General features: G+C 36.5%; 2 protein-coding genes across 2 annotated transcripts; one reads left to right on the forward strand and one right to left on the reverse strand.

The window, feature by feature from the left end:
• Positions 1-7,450: 7,450 nt before the first annotated feature.
• On the forward strand, positions 7,451-11,848 carry LOC107556477 (hyaluronidase-2-like). The gene is made up of 5 exons (XM_016239605.1): positions 7,451-7,725; positions 9,577-9,938; positions 10,031-10,426; positions 10,571-10,660; positions 11,498-11,848. The coding sequence occupies exons 2-5, from the start codon at positions 9,618-9,620 to the stop codon at positions 11,846-11,848; spliced, it is 1,158 nt and encodes a 385-aa protein (XP_016095091.1). The 5' UTR covers positions 7,451-7,725; positions 9,577-9,617.
• A 149-nt stretch (positions 11,849-11,997) lies between these two features.
• On the reverse strand, positions 11,998-17,251 carry borcs6 (BLOC-1 related complex subunit 6). The gene is made up of 6 exons (XM_016239631.1): positions 17,197-17,251; positions 15,657-16,093; positions 14,264-14,744; positions 14,015-14,178; positions 13,077-13,160; positions 11,998-12,983 (listed from the first exon to the last, which is right to left on the reverse strand). The coding sequence occupies exons 2-6, from the start codon at positions 16,080-16,082 to the stop codon at positions 12,858-12,860; spliced, it is 1,281 nt and encodes a 426-aa protein (XP_016095117.1). The 5' UTR covers positions 16,083-16,093; positions 17,197-17,251; the 3' UTR covers positions 11,998-12,857.
• Between the last annotated feature and the right edge of the window lie 2,800 nt (positions 17,252-20,051).

Here is a 20,051-nt window from a genome sequence, read left to right on the forward strand (position 1 = left end):
ACACAAGGACATCGTAAAATTTATCTTCCTGAATGAGACCAGAATCTCCTCAAACTCCCACTCCACAGACGCAGATGCAGAGAACATATAGAGACCCTTAAATCGAAAGGCCATTTCTGTACCCACACAAACCTAAACTGAAGTTCATGAGTCACAGAGAGATGTCAGCAAGCCAGCACACATGGATGAATTCACGGATGAAGATTTCTTGATATCTGTGGATGGAAGAACACTGGTTCAGATGAACACATTTAGTACATTTAGAGTTCAATAGAGTGGAACAGAATGTGGTGTTCTATCTAGTTCCGTCTCTTAGAACATGGAACATCCCACAGCATTTGTGTCATGATGTTGCTTACGACAAATATAAATTCAGACTCATCCCTCTTTTTCTTTTAATGTAAAAATGCAAAAATCAAGGTTTCTGTGAGGCACTTGAGTGGGACCAATTTTTAGAGGATTTTGAAGCAAATTCACTACTGTTCAAAATTTTGGAGTCTATAAGAAATCAATACTGTTAATGTTCTTATGTGTGTTCATAGCATTTTCTCAAAGTAAAAAAAACAAAAACGTTTTTTAAGACCACACATTAAATTCTATTGATTCACTTTTTATACATATGTCCACTACAGTGGACAGATATGTAACTCCCTCAAAATATAAAAATATTGGCATGATTTTTCACCTGTTTAAAAGTAAAAACAAATATGTAAAAAAAATATATATATATTCATTTGTTATATATTTTTTTATATAATTTTTGTACATATATATATATATATATTTTTTTACATCTATACTGTCACTTTTGGTCAGTTTGCTGAATTAACCCTCGGATGCATGATTTAACACAAAGTAATATTTTTTACATATTTGTTTTTACTTTTAAACAAGTGAAAAATCATTTATATATATATATATATATATATTTCAAATTAATGTTTTTGTCTTTCTATTCATGAAAGACTCCTGAAAAAATGTACCATGGTTGTCAAAATTTAAAAAATGTTTCTAAATTGGCATATTAGAATTATTTCTGAAGGATCATGTCACAATATATTCAGCCACAACAGGAATAATTTACATTTTAAAATATATTAAAACAGTTATTTCAAATTGTAATATATGCACAATTTAACTATTTGTAATGTATTTTGATCAAATAAATGCAGCCTTGATGAGCAAACACTGTAAAAAAAAATAATTAATATACTATTTCAGTCTTGCTACATAAAAAAAATAATGTTTAATTCAGTTATTTTAAATTTTTTGCAATTATTTGTGAAATGGACTTGCAATGTCCGAGCAAAAGTTATTTCAAAGTAAATCCTACACCATTTTTTTTCAGTGTAAGAGACGTCTTTCAAAAACATAAAAAAATTGTACCGAGCCCAAACAGTGTATGTGATGATTAAAATTTTTGTAAAAGCACATTAATTCTTTTGTTAGAATTATTTGAGCTATTTAGTTGTTTAAATTTATATTGCCAGTTTGCGGTTTGGGGGAATTTCACTGCGTTGACATGGCAATGAAGTTGCAAAATAGCATATAACTTTATACAGAAAGGGTTAGTATTAATTTTTTCACAGTAACACACATACTATTTACATCTTGAAAAAGTGAGTACTTTATTGTACGTTTTGCCCCATTCACTTCCATTGTAAGTGTCTCAGTGTGACCTAGAATAGGAGGGACAAGTTGAAATGAAATGTGTGGTCATCAGCATGAAGCCACAACTTATGCTGATTACGTTTAACTTATATTGAACCAAGAATATTGTAATGAGAAAAAAGTGCATTTAACTCACTACTCAAATACTTTCCAAACTCCGCCCACACTTATCATATTCAAAGCCATCGGGTTCACCGAGTCAAACACATAGAAACACACAGAAGCACATACAAACTCTGTCTCACACTCTTGAGGGATGTTGCTCCCAGAGTCGAACTGTCTGCAGGAGATGCAGTGAGATGGAAACTTTAATCGCATTAAAAGAAAAACCTTCTCCTTTCATTTGGAAATTCCTCAGATTCCCCCTTTCTCTCCCACCCTCGTCCTTCTCCCTCTATTTTCCCAGTTCTCTCTCTTTCCGTCCTTCCCCCTCCTCCTCCAGCACTTACAGCCACTTCTGTAGCTCCTGAATATATCCCCCCATCTGCTCCACCCGTGGAGGAATTACAATCTGCTCCCGTCTCTCTCCCTGTTTCGCTCCATCTCCCTCACTGTCTCTCTCTCTCGTTCTCTTTCTCTCTTTCTTTTCGTCCTGCTCCTGTGATTCTGTTCCTCCTCTTTCAGAAAGCAGACAGATCAAAGGCTCGGCCCCTCCTCTCTCCTCCAGAAGGTTTTGTCCCCATCTCTCTGTCACTTGCTCTTTGTGGACCTTTTTCCGGTTTCATGCCACGTTCAAACTCTCCTTTTGTCATCTGGGTCCGAAACACATTTACACACACGGACACACAAATACACACAGTCACACACAACAGGGATAAACCACCTGAGGAGAGAGAAGGATTTTCAAAGTCTGGGGGGATTTTGGACCTTAGGGGTCCTGAGGAAAGTTCACCGTTTAGGCTCTTGTGACACTCACACAAAAACAACTTCAACAAAGTTTCATGAGCTAAAATATGATTTTTGTTTTAATCTGAAGTGATTCAGTAGTACTAGTGATAATCAAATATCACATGACTAGTAAATGATAGGAATATCGCTAAACTCAAACACAAAAATATACAACACACTGGATCATTATCAAGCAATGCCATCAGAGAGCCTGTCATTTCCTTCATCAACTCAAATAATCACAAGAGGGCAGTGCTGCACAATGTTAAAGTTTAGTCAGTTACTCACCCTTAAGCTGTATGACTTTTTTCTTCTTCTGTGGAACACAAAAGTAGTTATGAATCCATGCAATTATAAGAACATGGAGAATCAATCTTAAAATAGACACATAAGCAACAGAGTATCATGAAACTGATATAAACTGATATTAATGAGGGTAAATGAGTAGCTTTAAACTTTATTCCAGAACAATCCTTGCTCCTTAAACTTGCACTGACAGTGTATTACTGTAAACACGTAACTTGAAATGAACCCAGAACCTAAATGGGGTTTGTGGTTGAGGATTAAATTAAGGCTGAGGTTTGTTTTGAGGCTGAGTTAAATCAAGTTTGCTTTTATTTGTCATTTGCACAGTTTACACCCAGTTCACTGGGCACTGAATGCTTTTGACAAGGCTCAGACAGCAGGACAATAACAGTAAAGAAAAACTAGACTGACATAAAACATTAAACACAAGTGTTAATTCAAATAAAGTACACTGTCATTCAAATGTTTGGAGATGGTAAGATTTTTTTTTTTGCTCACCAAGACTGCATTTATTTGATCAAAACAACAGTAATATTCAGAAATATTGTTACAATGTAAAATAACTGTTTTCTATTTAAATATATTTTAAAATGTAATTTACTCCTGTGATGCAAAGCTGAATGTTCAGCAGTCATTACTCCAGTATTCAGTGCCACATGATCCTTCAGAAATCATTCTGATATGCTGATTTGGTAATCAGGAAACAATTATCATTATTATCATTTTCAATGCTGAAAACAGATGTTTTCAAAAGAACATTTATTTAAGCATTTTATTTGAAATAGAAATCTTTTGTAACATTATAAATGTCTTCACTATCAGTTTCGATCAATTTAATGCATCCTTGCTGAATAAAAGTATTATTTTTAAGTGTGTACATATAGTGAATGTACAGTATAGAACAGCACAGGACTGTGACAGTACATTAAAAGTTAAATGTAAAAAGAAAATACTATAGTTAACAGCATGGTGAACAAGCAACAATCAGTAACATGATGGTTCAGGATGAGACTGAGGTTGAAAAGTTCAAATTTAGGTTATGAAGGAGGTTTTTCTGTTGAGGTTAAGGGGGAGGCTGGTTTTGTGGCTGTGGTTAGTTAGGAATGAAGTACAGGTTAAGTGCAATGCTGATTTTAGCCTTAAGTTTGAAGTTGGACTGAGAATAAGCTTTGTTGGTTTGAGGTTGAAGTTGGGATTCAGTCTGAAGTTAAAGGAATGTTCTAGGTTCAATATAAGTTAAGTTCTGTCAGCTGCATTTATGTCAGTTACCATATGAAATAATTTTGTCCCTTTGCTTTTGCTTTTGAAGTAAACCATGTGATAAACATTAACTTTAAAATAACATTGAAAAGTATCCAAAAGCATTCATTAGTATATTTATTATATTCGACCCCTTACCAACACAGAAACCTGTCAACTTTCACTTTTAAAGTAAAACATGATTTATGAGCCTTTCAAACTGCAAGGAACACTTCAAATGTCCTCAAAAGTTAGACAGGTTTCACAATATTTATGAGATGTCCTTCACAAGTACAGCCAAACCTGTACTCTCTCTCTCTCTCTCTCTCTCTCTCTCACACACACACACACACACACACACACACAGGTTTGTTTTTGTGAAAAGTGGGGACATCCCATAGGCGTAATGGTTTTTATACTGTACAGACCGTATATTCTATTGCCCTACACCAACCCTACCCCCTAAACCTACCCCTTACAGGAAACGTTGTGCTATTTCAGATTTTCAATACACTCCATTCTGTGTGATTTATAAGCGTTTTGAAAAGTGGGGACATGGGGTAATGTCCTGAAAAGTCACCTTCTCCTTGTAATACCTATGTCATACCTTTGTCATTATACAAATGTATGTCCTCATTTGTCACAAAAACACGCGCACGCGCACACACACACAGACACACACAAACTCATCTGGACCATCTGCTAATTTAAGATGATTGACCTGGTAATCCAGGTAACATTTCAATCAATTAGAGAAGAACATGAACCTATTTTTTTAAAAAAAGTGGTGAATTCATCACCTAGATAAAAATAATTTTTCCTCAACTACTATTTTTTCCTCAGCTGCATTCACAGAAGCCCTACTGATCACATTCTGGACGCAAAATTCTAGTAGCGAACCATATTTTAGCAAATACATTATTTAAAGTCACACCCCTCACACATTTTCCTGGTATGACACAAACATCCACATGAAAAACAGTTCATGGAAAGCAATATCAAAATACTGGCTAATAGTGAGAAAGGTGATTGATCAGGCATTTTTCTATCTACACTCATTATAGATGCCCACTGCCCACATAACAAATTAATGCAAAATACAAATAAAAATAGCTTTAAACTATCTTCATTGTAACTGCCTAGCAAGTAAACAGCAAAAACACATGAGCAGTGATTGTGTGAAAAGCAGGACTAAGAGAATAAACTGCAGTTAGAGGTGTTTACAGTGGCTCAGTGGGGTGACCAAGGTCAATTCCAAGCCTACACACCTGTTTCCATCTGCATATACAGAAACAGAAAGAAATAACAAGTGAGCTACATGTTTGACATAACATCTCACATTGAGATTTCTTGAGTACAATTTGATTGCCATAACTTAAGATGAGTCTATGTTCTGATCATCTGTCTTCACTAAATCACTTTTCATATCATCAGTGTTCAGTCTAATCGCATATCAAGCATGATGACATAAAGGTCAATCTTACCAAAACCAACTCTACACACACACACAGAGATCTGTCAAACATGCTTCCACAAAACTGGATGTCCATGTACAAACCATGAACACGCACACAAACGCACACACACACAGACACACACACACACACGCACACACACACACGCACAAACATCCTTAACCCCCATCCGCTGGCTGGGCCGGACTCATCTGAGTCGTTGCCATGGTGACGGACCTGGAGAGCAGGCATCACCTTAGATACCTCAAACAGATAATCTCAACTAAACATATGCACACACAAACACACACAACCTTGACCAGGTAAGACATCCACACACACACATACACAAAATAGCATACACTACTGAATATAAGCACAAGTGAACCTGCAATTAGAGGCCAGTTTCAGATGTTTAAATAGAGAACAGACAAAGCCCAACAGAAGTCTTACTTTCACTCCAGATTTATCACAAATGTTAGAGTGTGATAACGACCTGAAAATTTTGGTGAATCATTCCAGATCATATTTAGAAGAAATTTACATAGAAAATGGTGTTAATTGAGTGTGTTTACATTTTTTTTATACATTTTGTTAATCAGGATAAATGACTTATGACAAATACAACTTTGCTTTATAAATGTATTTCTATATTTTTAATAATTATTGAAATTATAAAATATAACGTAATATATTTATAATATATAATACAAACACTCTAATACACATTCTAAATACACTGTATTTAGAATTTGAATAATATCAATATATTATTTAGAACTGTGAGGTTGGTAAGTTTTTGTGCTCACCAAGACTGTATTTATTTGATAGAAATACAGTAAAATTATCGTGAATTATTATTGTTATTTTTATTGATATTATAGTAATGTTATGTATAGTAATATATAGACATTTTTAATAATTATTACTACAACATTAAAATAACGGTTTTATATTTTAATATATTTATACATAATCCTGCAGAAATCATTCTAATATGCTGATTTGACGCTCAAGAAACGCTTATTATTATTATCCATGTTGAAAACAGCTGTGCTGCTTTATATTTTAGTGGAAACCGCACTGTTCTTCTTCTTCTCAGGATTCTTTGATGAATAGAACAACATTTATTTGAAATAGAAATATTTTGTAACATTGTGAATATTTTTATTTCTTTCAAAAAAAAATTTTTTTTTTAATTCAAGCCTGACAAGAAAAAACTCCCTCTCATTAACTTTAAAAAAAATGCTCATAAAAGATTCACGTTTATGTCTATACATTTCAATATGGACATAAGAAAGACAAACAACCTGGAATGACACCAATCCTTCTTTTATCTTATCTGTAATACCAACAGAGACTATACAAACGAACAGGATTATGCCAGATTATGTCTGGATGATATAATTGTGAATAATCTTGCCAGTGATCCTTTTCAGGAAATGGGATTAGACTTCAGAAAATTGACAGAGAAATGAGAAAGAGAGGAAAGGGAGAAAGGCAGAAACCAAAGAGCAAGGAAAATGAAGAGATTTAAAAGTAAAAGAGGTATGAAAGGTATAGTTTGATATGAGGCTCATCCATTAAACCTAAATGTTCTGTTTCATGTCAGGTATGATGTTGAATAAAAAGAAAACAGGAAGAAAACACAGTCAATGCATTTTTTAGTAAGTATTTTCATCTTTTTTCTTTTGGGTAAATTTGTGTCACTGTGACAGTTTTGTGCATATATGTGTGCTTGGATGGATGGATGGATGTGTGTGTGCGCGTGTTTTTGAATTAGGTGTGTTTGCTAGGAAGGAGTGGCGGATTAAGGGATTATGGTGAGTCTGATCATGTGATTGTCATGGTCTGTGGTGACCCTACTTACTAACAGATTACCCTGGTGAAGGTGAGGTAGCCTCCTTTCCTTTCTATTTCCTCCTTCTGTCACTTCATCCATCTTTTTGTCAGGACAGCCTGTCATCTCATCCCTCATGGTTGAGCTGAAGTCTCTACCTTCCGTGGCTTTCTTTAACGAGCCTGGAGACCTGAACACACAAACCTGCACAGAAACGCTCATTTCTTATTATTCCCCATTCAGAGGAGTCCTCATCATCTTGACCCTTCCTTCTGGATTCTTTGACCTGGAGATCCAGGCACACACACCTGATCTGCCAATGCAGAGGTGAGTAACACAATCCAGCACTCCGATCCCATCTCCTCAAGCACCTGAGGAGGGAAACCAAACTATCAGTTAAGCATCTGTGTTTTGCTCCAAATGTTAGATAAATGAGATGGAAATTGGCATTATAAAAGCTAAGTCGATTCCCAGCCGGTTCCTTGAAAACAGGAACTGGCCTAAAACTATTACACCCAACAACAACAGCTTACTTTGACATAGCCCAGTTTAACCAGATGAAAAACAACACAACTTCTAAATGTGTGAGAACGATAACATAGCTTTCAGGTCCTACCGTTTCAATCTCAGAGAGCCTATTCAGAGAAAGGCACTCATTTTACTTTGCATTCAGCTCATTACACATATATAATTGTATGTGTCACGGCTATTATATGGCATGGTTTGAGTGGCCGAAATCACTTCAGAGTTAGCCCTCCAGCGTAAAATGGGTTCATGTTACATTTAGCAATGAATGGAGAGCCACACATTTGTCCACCCAAAAACACAGGCCTACAACAGTTATTGTTAAACCCCATAATAAATAAATAATACAGAATAAGTACAGCTTATTGAAGAAGAAATATCTGTACTAATTGTGGTATAAACTATGGTTAGCATAGTTTCCATGTACATGGTTTCCTTTTTTCATGCTGAAAAGGATGGTTTACATTTTAGACTATTTTAGGATGCTTGCAGCAGTGGACTGTGTTTTCAAGGAATACACGAACAGAACAGCTGCTAGACTTCTTTAACCATTAAAAAAAAAAGTAACTACCGAATAACGAACTGGAGATTAGTATGTTACTGCAGTATTTTTTCAAAGTACATCGGTAAAGAGATCGATAAATATGTTGCATCAGTTTCATGAGACGCAGGTGTTGCTTGGCCCTCTGGCGCCCTCTGTTGAAAAGCTTGTGAACTGCAGACTCGTATTAGTACAATTTAAAGAGAGTTTATCGCTGAATTTGGGCAGCACTAATTAATCCTGTTAGCAATTAATTATCCTAAAGCGTCTCCCTTTGTTTCCTTTGACGCAGCGTCGCAGCTCTGTTTTTTCAATTGGTAAACAGGGACTTGTGATCACACTTTTCTTTCAGACTTCACACTTTTATTTGGTAGCCTATTATTAGCCTATTATTACTGTCAATGGCTGACACAAAAAGCTGTTGAAAATTGCGCCAAGAAAAATAAAGAAATATATCTAAATTATATAAAAAATAATAAATAAAATATTCTTAGGAAATATATACACATTCACATGAATTTACCTTTTGTGTCAACATGCTTATCACAAGAAAGCAGTTCACGTTTTGGATTAAAATCTATACCTTCAATTATAATGAATGAGATATAGATTTTGTGATAACTAGCCCTGAGCTCCCCAAAACTTTATGAGTGTGGGATGGAATATTTCTGTCTACAAATTGTCCTGAATTTCAGTTGTTTGACCTGAAAGCTTCTTGTTTATTTAAAATTAATAAAACAATGTGCAACTGAAGTCATTGTTGAATTGCTCCACGTTTCATTACGGACACAAACACGCCAAAACAGAAATCCTCCTAACAAAATAATAATTTCCCGATAAAATAAGGAAATAAATACCTTACCAAAGGTGTCTCTGTGTCTTTATCTCCAGACATTATCCATCTCCAAGGAGGCTTTTGTGCAAGTTTTGGGGTGAGGGGCCCTGAAACCTCTCGCTCAGCTCTATGGCTGGAAGAAAACACACATCTGTCCTCCTCTCCCTTTCTCTTCTATTCCTTTTCCTCGGTCTCTTCACTCGTCCATGTGTCTGCGGTCCTGCCCGGGCCCCTCTTCTCTCTGGCCAACCTTTCTTGGTGTTATGGGGGGTTCCAGATAAAGACTGTTTGGGTCGGCCTGACCCAGCTGCATTTGGGATGGAGTGGGAAGGCCGTGTGGCAATATTTTATGAGGACACAGGACTTTACCCATATTTCACTGCACAGGATCGTCCTGTCAACGGTGGCCTACCACAACACACCAGCCTTGACCTTCACCTCCAGAGGGTGGAGGGCGACCTGACGGCCTCATTACCCCAAGCAGGAGCACCTGGTTTAGGGGTGCTGCGCTGGCAGGAGTGGACGCCTCAGTGGAACAGGAACAGGGGAATTAAAACAAAGTATACTGTGGAGTCGAGGGCACTTCTCCAGAGATTTTTTCCAGACTGGAGGACAGAGGAAGTGGAGAAATGGTCACAGGTGATGACAATCACAACATATTATGATATTTCTGAGACTATCATTCTGCATTATGTTGTATAAATCGATCATATGATTTAATTTCCTGTCAGGTTGACTTTGAAGCAGCAGCACAGTCCATTATGATGGAAACCCTGCGGGAGGTGAAGAGACTCCGCCCACAAAGATTATGGGGCATGGCCCCATTTCCTAACTGCTATAACTTTGACTCCACCCAGATAGCACTAGCCAATTACACGGGACGGTGCCCTGCGGCAGAGATGGCCCTTAATGATGAGCTGATGTGGCTGTGGAAGCGAAGCGGTGCCCTCTATCCAGCACTCTCACTGGAGAAGCTGCCAGAGGGCACTAAAGGGACGTGGCTTTATGCAACCAATCAGATCAGAGAGTCTTTACGAGTGGCGGCTCTTGCAGGGACTACCTTTGATCTTCCTGTGTTTCCACTGATCAAGATTGTGTACAGCTCTTCTAACTCCTTTCTCTCAGAGGTAATGAATAGTAAGCTGTAATCTATTGAGTGAGCCGATAAAATATAGAATAAATAATATATAATATAATAATATCTGTGTACCTTATAAGGACTTTGTTGTCACTCAGTACAACCTCATATGTCTGTATTGAATACGTATCAGATTGATCTGGTGAACACAATTGGAGAGAGTGCTGCTATGGGAGCATCTGGAGTCATAATATGGGAAAAATCCTTAGCAGTTAAAACACAGGTAATCATTAAATCATTTGTTCATTTGTCCACTAACGTTCAAAAGTTTATAGTTTCTGAACACTTTTATTCAGCAAGGGTGCATTAAATTGGTCAAAGTTGACAATAAAGATATTTATACCGTTACAAAAGATTTCCATTCGAACTTTCATAAGTTCATCAAAGAATCATAAAAAAAAAAGTTACCCTCAAAAATATTGATCAACACAATAATATTGTTTTCCACAGTGATAATAATAATAAATGTTTCTTGAGCACTGTTGATACATATAAATGCATATAATTTCTGAAATATCATGTGACTTTGAAGAATGGAGTAATGGCTGCTTAAAATTCAGCTTTGCCATCACAAGAATAAACCACATTTTGAAATACATTCAAATAGAAAACACAGTCTTTTTAATTGTAACAACATTTCACAACACTACTGTTTTTACTGTACACTCTTAAAAATAAAGGTGCTTCAAAAGGTTCTTCAAGCGATGCCATAGAAGAACCATTTTTGGTTCCACAAAGAACCATTCAGTCAAAGGTTCTTTAAAGAACCATCTCTTTCTTATCTTTTTATAATCTGAAGAACCTTCTTTCGCCACAAAGAGCCTTTTGTGAAACAGAAAGGTTCTTCAGATGTTAAAGGTTCTTTATGGAACCATTTAGACAAAAAGGTTCTTCTATGGCATCGTGAAGCACCTTTATTTTTAAGAGTGTTGCTGAGCGTAAGAGCCAGAAACAACTCTCCAGTCCACCTTCTAGTTTATTCATTATAATACTTTTCATTAGTCATTAGATATTCCTGTAAGACTGATATTATTTAAACCTGCATGTGTGTCTTCTACAGAAATCCTGTTCAGAGTTCGGCTCGTATGTTCGTCAGGTTCTTGGCCCATATGCTGTCAATGTGACGACTGCAGCACATCTCTGTGGAGTCTCATTGTGTCAGGGCCGTGGACGCTGTGTGCGTAAGAAACCTGAGGACCCCACATTCCTGCATCTTCCTTCAGCCCACTTTATGCTTCTCCCAAACGGGGCAGAAGGTGTCCGGGCCACAGGAGAGCTTCCCACTGCTTACATAGATCTCTGGAAGAAGGACTTCCGCTGCCAGTGGTTCGAAGCCTTGGAGGGTGCAGCAGCGGAGGGTTTTTCCTGTGATAATCACTTGCAGACAATTACAAAACAGTTAAACAAATGACAGGACATTTGTCATTACTCTCAATACAGTAATCAAGAGTCCAATATTTGTAGGTGGGCGTTTCCAGTGCTTGTGTTAAGAATAGTTCATCCCAAAAAATTACACTGCCATTATTTACTCACCCTCATGGCGTTCCAAACCTGTATGACTTTTTTTCCTCTGAAGAACACAAAAGAAGATATTTTGAAGAATGTCCTGGCCACTCTTTTCCATGCAATTAATGAATGGAGACTGAAGCTTTCATCATAACAGTAGTTCATATGATGTGTGCACAACTCTTCCGAAGTCATGCGATATCTTTGTGTGAGAAACAGATTGAAAAGTAAGTTGTTACTCATGATTTATGGTGAGCACAGTCTTCAAAAATTCTCCTTTGGCACACACAAAAGTCATACAGGTTTCAAACAACAAGAAGGTGAGTAAATGATATCAGAATTTAGTTTCAGGTGAACTAACTGATCTGGGATGCATAGCATCCATCCTGCAGAAACACAGACGTCCGGGAGGAACAAGTATACACAGAGCATGGCTTGCATACTGATGAATATTGGTGTTAAACTTCTACTCTATGTCTTCAATTTGAGGCATTTAACATGCAATCTGTCAATATACCCACCGATAGTTCCATACACACACACTGACTTCATAAACAGAGGCAATGGTAACACCAATCAGTTGCCCAAAAGCCACCAACAACAGAGAGTGCTTCCTGTGGATGTTGGACGGCATGTATCACAGGGAGGAGTCTATTTTGCCGTGCGAACATTCTAGAGGGGAGGAGCCACGACAAAAGGAGGTGGTTAAAGATGTGGCCTCCAAAGGGGAAGGGTGAGAAACAAGCTGTCTCTAAGGGGACGAGCACTTGCAGAGCATTGCTAGTAAACATTATAATTAGCAAAATGGTTCCATTGCACGGTGTGTAGCAGAATGACTGCAGAAGGCGGAGCCACTGCTTTTCTCCAAGGGGTGGAGTCCCCACTCAGACAGGGGGTGTGGTTTGCTGCCATAGTTACTTGCAGATGGTTTCTAGGGCATCAAGGGTTCGTTTGATGTCTCTGATCTGAGCAGCTAGAGCATGTATAGGTTGCATGGACCGATCTAGCTCCTCACACCGCGCCATGAGCGTGTACATTCCCTGGAAACACATACACAAGCAAACACAGATCAAAACACAAGATACAATTTAAATTATAACTCGCCTGACCTGATAAATACAAGTCACTCTCACCTTTATACTCATGTCCACTGACTCTCCCAAACTGTCCACAGAATCTCTGTAGGTCTGGATATAACCCACACTTAAAGCAGTCATCTGGAGAGACACAAGATTTTAATTTATATTCAAAGCAATATGTGCATAAATGCATAAGTGAGATAAAATGAGGGTTGCATACAAAAAAAGTGACCCCAAAAACTATTTGGACACTGAAAAAGCTATTAAGTTTTAAAACCTGTTCTGTATTTTTGCACAAATTTAACCTACAATGTGATTTGATCTTCCTATAACAAAATAAAGATAACTTAATTTATATTAAATTAAATTATATATACTACTGTTTGGGGTCAGACAGATTTTTTTGTTTTTTTTTAATAATTTAATTCTTTCAGCACAGACACATGAAATGAGTGAAAAGTGACAGTAAATACATTTATAATGGTATAAAATATTTATTTCTCAGATAAATGCTGTTCAAACCTGAAAAATATATAATGGTTTCCACAAACATATTAAGTAGCATGGCTGTTTTCAACATATAAAAAATGTTTCATATTAGCCTATTAGAATGCTTTCTGAAGGATCATGTGACACTGAAGACGGCTGAAAATTCAGCTTTGCCATCACAGGATCAATAAATGCCTCAGAACTGGTTTGTCTGTAGCAGAAGTCTGTGAAACAGTATGCAAATTGACCAGGAACCAGCACCAGAATAACATCAGTGGAAATAGGTGAAGTGTGAAGTTGAGGGGAATTGACTTTATATAGCCAATAAAAATTACCTTGAGACCATGTGGCTAAAAACTAGTTCAAAAATGGCTAAGAATTAGTTCTAAAAAAAGGAACAGCACAATTTATTTACAGGCTGCACTGGTTTCGGTATTTTGAAATGCAGATTAAGTGTCCAAATATTTTTTGGGTGGCTGTATATGATCCAGGGTAATACTCACATTCTGTATAGTTCCATTGAGGCTTCGCAGCATCAGTTCTACACTCTGAGCCACATCCTGTGTGTGTTTGTGCAGGTCTGCCAGAACTGACGGGTCAATGGGCGGAATATCAGCCGGCCGACGCAAAGAGCCACGACCACGTACCACAGGTCCAGAACAGTCCGCTGAAGTAGCCACACACAGATTACATATTACTGGTACATTACATAACTAATTATAAACAATTTTTTGACACCCTTAGATACTCACAATCTGTGTCCAGACTCGGACGCGAGCTCATTTTAATCTTCTGTTCAAGATTTTTGGTGATGAAGTGCGTGAGATCTCCATCATGGCTGACGGTTCCCTCCAATTCGAGGGCACTGGATATGGTAGCTCTGCGTCCTTCCACCTGTCCGCCTCTAGCCCCGCCTCCTCGTGCCCCGCCCCCACACGCCCCACTGATCTCATCCAGGCTCTTACTGTCCTGCATGCCACGCACGACTCGATCTCGCTCTGGCACTGACCGCACACGCACCTCCGCCATCACGTGAGCCGGGCACGGAGAATCGTCCAGGTCCGGCAGCAGAGGGGGTGTGGCCTGGTCGGGAGGAGGGGCTGGAACAAGGGGAGGGGCCTCATCAGGAGAAATGGAAGCATTTGGCTGGACTTCATCCGAAGAATCAGGATTGGCCCATTCATCAGATTCTGAGCGAGTGGGAGGGTGTTCAGTTGAGAGCGTACCAACTGGCTGTAATTTGTGCAGATCAGTTTATTTATTAAAAAGTTCAAGATAGACATATTTGAGTTACACAAGTTGGACATAAAGTTCAATTATTTCCCTATAAATTAATAAATTAAGTGAATTAAAAGTATTAATTTATTGGAAATATTGTTACAAACATAAGATTTAATATTTTATTTTTATTACTATTAACATGATGTTAATATATGTTATATTAAATATATATTAGTATTTAAAGTGAATAAAACGCATACATTTGATTTAACTCCTTAAATATAATTTATAGAGATTATTGTTATTACTATTATTATGTAATTTGTGGAAATTATAATTTTTTTATATTATGTTAATATTTATTATATTATATGTAATAATTTAATTAATTGTTATATATACACGTAAGTAATTATTATAATTTAATTAAATGGAGTACAAAAGCATCGATTAGATATAGCTCTTTAAATGTAATAATTTGTAGGACTTATTTAATTATTATTCATTATTTTATAATTATGATGTTAGTTATTAATTGTATTATTATTATTATTATTATTATTATTATTATTATTATTATTATTATTATTATTATTATTATTATTATTATTATTATTATTATTATTATTATTATTATTATTATTATTATTATTATTATTATTATTATTATTATTATTATTATGTTACTAAGTTTAAATTGATTTTATTTATTTTTTAAATTACGGTTGCAAAGGGGTGGAAAATTTCCGCTAATTACCTGGAAACTTTCCAAAAGTTTCTGAAAAATTCCAAATAAATCATGGAAAGTTTCCAGAAATTTTCCACCCCTTTGCAACCCTATTAATAATATTAAGATTTTATTACATTATACACTAGTATTTAATTGAATAAGTACCAGCGCACATCTTTGATCTAACCCCTTACCTGTACAGAAATAAGAGTCTCCTTTTTTTGCTTGATCTCTCCCTTGTTGACACTGTTCACCTCTCCATCACTTGTCTTTCTCTCATCCTCCTCCCCCCTCCATTCTTCCAGTTCTTTTTGAGAGTGGCCGTGTATTAGCTCAGTCTCACAGGAGTGCGTGCCCTCGTGTGAGCCGTCTTCAGTTGGAATATGTGCACACTGGTTGTGTTGAACCAGTGACTCTGAGTGATCTGTGTGTGACTGGAGTGTGTGTTTGTCTCTACATGAGTCTATGTGGTGAAGTGTGTGTTTGAGAGTCTCAAAATCAGCCCCATCACTGAACATTAACCCCTGGGTAGCGAATCCATGAGGTCCTGACAAACTTGAGGTGTCCACGCCATTGCTTGCTTCTTGCGCATCCTGACCGGTCACAGAAGAGCGGCTCATCCCTCCACCCGCTGCAACAAATCATCATCATCACCATTAGTGATGTAAAGCTAAAGTTAAATGTGATGCAAGACATAGGCCTAAATTCTTATAAAAATTTGTACAAATGACAGTTTATTGACATATTTTATGATCATTTATATTTTATACTTATTTAATAAGAATGATAATATATACCAGATCATTCTTCATTTATATTTCATGCATGGTATTGATGGTAAATTCACTATACAAAGAGTGTGTCATTTGAATTATTTTGGAAACATTGCATATTATAAAAAAACTTTTTATTATAATAAATCTATTTATTTCCATAGATGGAAGAAAAAAATTAAATATGGCACTGCTTATGATCTATAACAGCATCATGAAATGTTTCTTCTCAAACTACACAATGGGGAAAATAATATTAGGCAACATTGCATATCCAACCCATTTAAGACAGCATTATTTTAGTATCATTAAGATAATATTATAGTTTTTAGTTTTATTACTACATTTTATGTTTTCCATACATTTTAAAGTTTTAGTAATTTTGTTGTTTGTCATTTTTATTTTTTCAATATATTATTTTATTCAAAACCTTATTTTTCACGAACGATCTTGAGTTTCACTTGACATGTAATCACAGGCATTATGAAGTGCCTCGATCAGTTTCCTGAGTCTGTTTTGACAGCTGTCAGTTTACTCGTTGCTAATCAATTTATTGGGTTATTTACTTACTGACATAAGCAATGAAACCTAAAAAGATTGTATCTAGCGATGAAGTGTCTCTCTAATGACAGAGAAACTGAAATCATATGAGGCTGAAATCACCAGCAACAATGATTTGCGGGTCTTAAAAATCATGACGCACAAGCATCGATATTCTCACAAACATTCAGCATCACAACCTGACAAACAATAAATGTTAATAAACGGATCAAGGAAGCGACAGTGGTCACCTGACGTTAGCTTTCAGATAGGCTTTAGCTGTAATGCAGGCCTCTGAGTTCGCAGTTATTCTGCGAGCTTTCAGCGAAAACCCGCAGCCTTTTGACTATTACTGCTAGAGTTTGGGTTGTTTTGTCATGTTTCAGAATGCAATGGGGGATTTGTGAAGTTAAATATTTACCTGCAGCTCTTCGCCCAGGATGAAGGTTCCCAACTGAGTCCGCACTGAATATTTGTCGTACTGAAACACAACGGTGACGTTATTGTTCCGCATAACATTCAGAGATAAATCTCATGACATAAAAGACGTGCGTAAAATTGCATGTAAACGCATTTTGTGTTTTTATATACTCATACCTTAATGTAGTTTATCAGAGGGCTGAGTTATAGAATTAATAAATAATAAACCTATGGTTAATTATTCATTTATATGCACAAAGAGAGATTTCTAGACAGCAGACATCTAGTACACAGATTTCACCACAAGGGGCGGTAGACGCCGCGGATTGATTGAGCTACTGGCGCTGCTCTCTCCCACGTCCTGTGCAGTGGGCTGTGTGTATTTTTACCCAGCTCTCATTTTATAGGCTAGAATTAAAGGAATTGTCAACCACATCAGCAAAACTTAGGTCAGCTTTGACCCTGTCGCAAAACCCTGACCAAGACCAAAACCTCTAAGATCCTGTTATTATCCAAAAAACCTCCCCCTGCAATAATGCCCTCTGAAGTAGAGCCAGAGTAATGCTGTGAGTCAGTCTTGACCTCTTTAGGGGACTGTAGTCCACATGAAACAACATTCACAAGTCAGTTTACATTAGTAATTTGATATATTTCTAAGTGAAACAATGTATTCAACTTGAAAACTGTAGGGCAAGACTTGATTATTATTCATCAGGAATTAATTGGATTGTAAAAAGTGGTTGTTCCATACTGGAATAAAGCAATTGGGAAGGACTACTTCCTAGCAGATGTCAGTATTTGCTTTTGAGGAGGCTTTTATTTTGTGGCGTCAGAAGGTCAAATTCACCTTACTATTATCTTGATGTAGTATCTCCATGTTAAATATCCTGTTATTTGCAATGACCTTTGACATTTACATTAATTTACAGCATTAACTATTGGCTTTTAGAAAGACTAAAACAGTAGACTAAAACATACCTAAATGACAATTTCAGAGGTAAAGAAAATTATTATACTTTGATAACCTTTTTTCTTTTTTTCTTTTTTAAACTGTGCTATAATATATGCTGAATAATTGTGCTAAATAAGATCAAAAAAGCGTATTAAGACAGTTGTAAGTATTGAACAACATCAAGGCAGTCATCTTCCTTAATATAAAATAGTGCAATTTTTCTCACTTTCTTTCTTTCTCCTTCAGTCTCTCCCCCTCACTTCGTTATTTGCATCACCGATCTCATTTACTCACTTATAGGCTCTCCAAGTCTATTTGGTATTCAGTTCTGTGAGTGTTTTAAGGGGCAGCTGTATCCAAGGCAACCCGCCTAGTCAATTTCCCTGTGTCCTGTCATTTACAAGTAGGATGCAATATACACTAATGCACTCATGGAATTCAAATGCTCGTCACAAAGCAAGCAGTGGCCAGAGAAAATTCCAGCACATGTTTGTGCATGTGAGAGTGTTTTTCTGTTTATATTATGCAGACCAAAATACTAATGCAGTAATTTTTTGGTATTTTCATTTCTCTCTAACACTAGCTTGCTCTATTCTTTTTCTATTCTATCTGTTTTCTTTTTATTATATGATTTTTTAAAAACCTTGCTACGTGTACTGCATTAAGCTACCTGACACTTGTTATAGCACTTGCATATCATTGCTCTTTTGTTGATGTTGATTGCTTCCAATGTCCTCATTTGTAAGTCGCTTTGGATAAAAACGTCTGCTAAATGTAAAATGTATGTACATGTACTGTATACAGCAGCATACTGTATGCAAATGTTATTATTATTACAAAGTGGAATACATTAAGTAGTGCAATGCTGAATTCTGTTCTTTTTCTCTCAATTTCACGAGAGTCTTCCGAAACACTTTATTCAAGGTTCAAAGTCCATTAATGAAAACCAGATTTACAGTTAAAGGTAAGACAAAGTCACACGTTTCACAAGGTTTAAATAATTGAGGGCAGGATTTACCTCTTCATATGTAAAACATGAACATGAAACATCTATTCTACATTTTCTTTGTTTATTTTATGACTGTTAACAACATTCGAGTTTTGTTTGAGTCTCCTGGTGAACCGAGCTGCTCCAACATATACACACAGATCACTGCTTCTGTCTCCGTCATGTGGTTTGGGTCTGACTGCATTTGAATTTGCTCCTCTTCTCTCTGTTTGTACTGTACTTTAAAGCCTTTAAATCCTTTTTTCTTAATTTATCTTTTGGTTTTCCATCCTTCTGAATGGAGGCCTTTCAGGGCGGGTGCCAAACTTCTTGGCAGTCGTGCATCGTCCATGTGCAGAAGAAAGTAGCTGCCGTTTCAGTCCAGTAAAATAACACACCCTTTGTGCCTCCATCGATCCCCAGAGAAACACATCGTTCATCATCCTACAGGATCTGCTGCATTTTGGGACTTTTGCTTTTGTTAATTCATTTAAATAAATGTCTCGAAACCTTAATGAGTGGCGTCAGAGACAGAATTACACTCTATTTAAATACTAAAAAGAAAATAATAGCATGTACAATTTTTCCACTTAAAATGCATGACAATAAACACAAAGCATAAAAACACAAGAAAATAAATACCATGAAAGATAAATAAGGCAATACATTTCAGTACAGATGAAAACGTGCCATCAACACTGAAGTCTTTTTAAACAAAGAACATTTTAAGATGCTCCCTAACTTTGGAAGATTTGTCTTTTATTCAACAGAGGATAATTTGGGGACACTCACTTGTCTTAAAAAATTTGTCAAATATGCTTAACACAGTCCTCAAATAATCAATTGGTTTTTAATATTAAAGTAAACACTTCTTCTTGACCACACCAATACCAGATCATTCTTAATTTGCTTGGTA

Source organism: Sinocyclocheilus grahami, unplaced genomic scaffold, assembly GCF_001515645.1.
Source record: "Sinocyclocheilus grahami isolate Dianchi unplaced genomic scaffold, SAMN03320097.WGS_v1.1 scaffold570.1, whole genome shotgun sequence".
Lineage (NCBI taxonomy): Eukaryota > Metazoa > Chordata > Actinopteri > Cypriniformes > Cyprinidae > Sinocyclocheilus > Sinocyclocheilus grahami.

Bases quoted from the DNA above. Each gene is read 5' to 3' on its own strand.
- LOC107556477 (XM_016239605.1), top strand. From the start codon at position 9,618: ATGGAGTGGGAAGGCCGTGTGGCAATATTTTATGAGGACACAGGACTT. The intron at 9,939-10,030 runs GTGATGACAATC...ATTTCCTGTCAG, and splicing joins AAGTGGAGAAATGGTCACAG to GTTGACTTTGAAGCAGCAGC. The intron at 10,661-11,497 runs GTAATCATTAAA...TGTCTTCTACAG, and splicing joins CCTTAGCAGTTAAAACACAG to AAATCCTGTTCAGAGTTCGG.
- borcs6 (XM_016239631.1), bottom strand. From the start codon at position 16,082: ATGAGCCGCTCTTCTGTGACCGGTCAGGATGCGCAAGAAGCAAGCAAT. The intron at 13,161-14,014 runs GTGAGTATTACC...GTGTCTCTCCAG, and splicing joins TCAATGGAACTATACAGAAT to ATGACTGCTTTAAGTGTGGG. The intron at 12,984-13,076 runs GTGAGAGTGACT...ATGTGTTTCCAG, and splicing joins CAGTGGACATGAGTATAAAG to GGAATGTACACGCTCATGGC.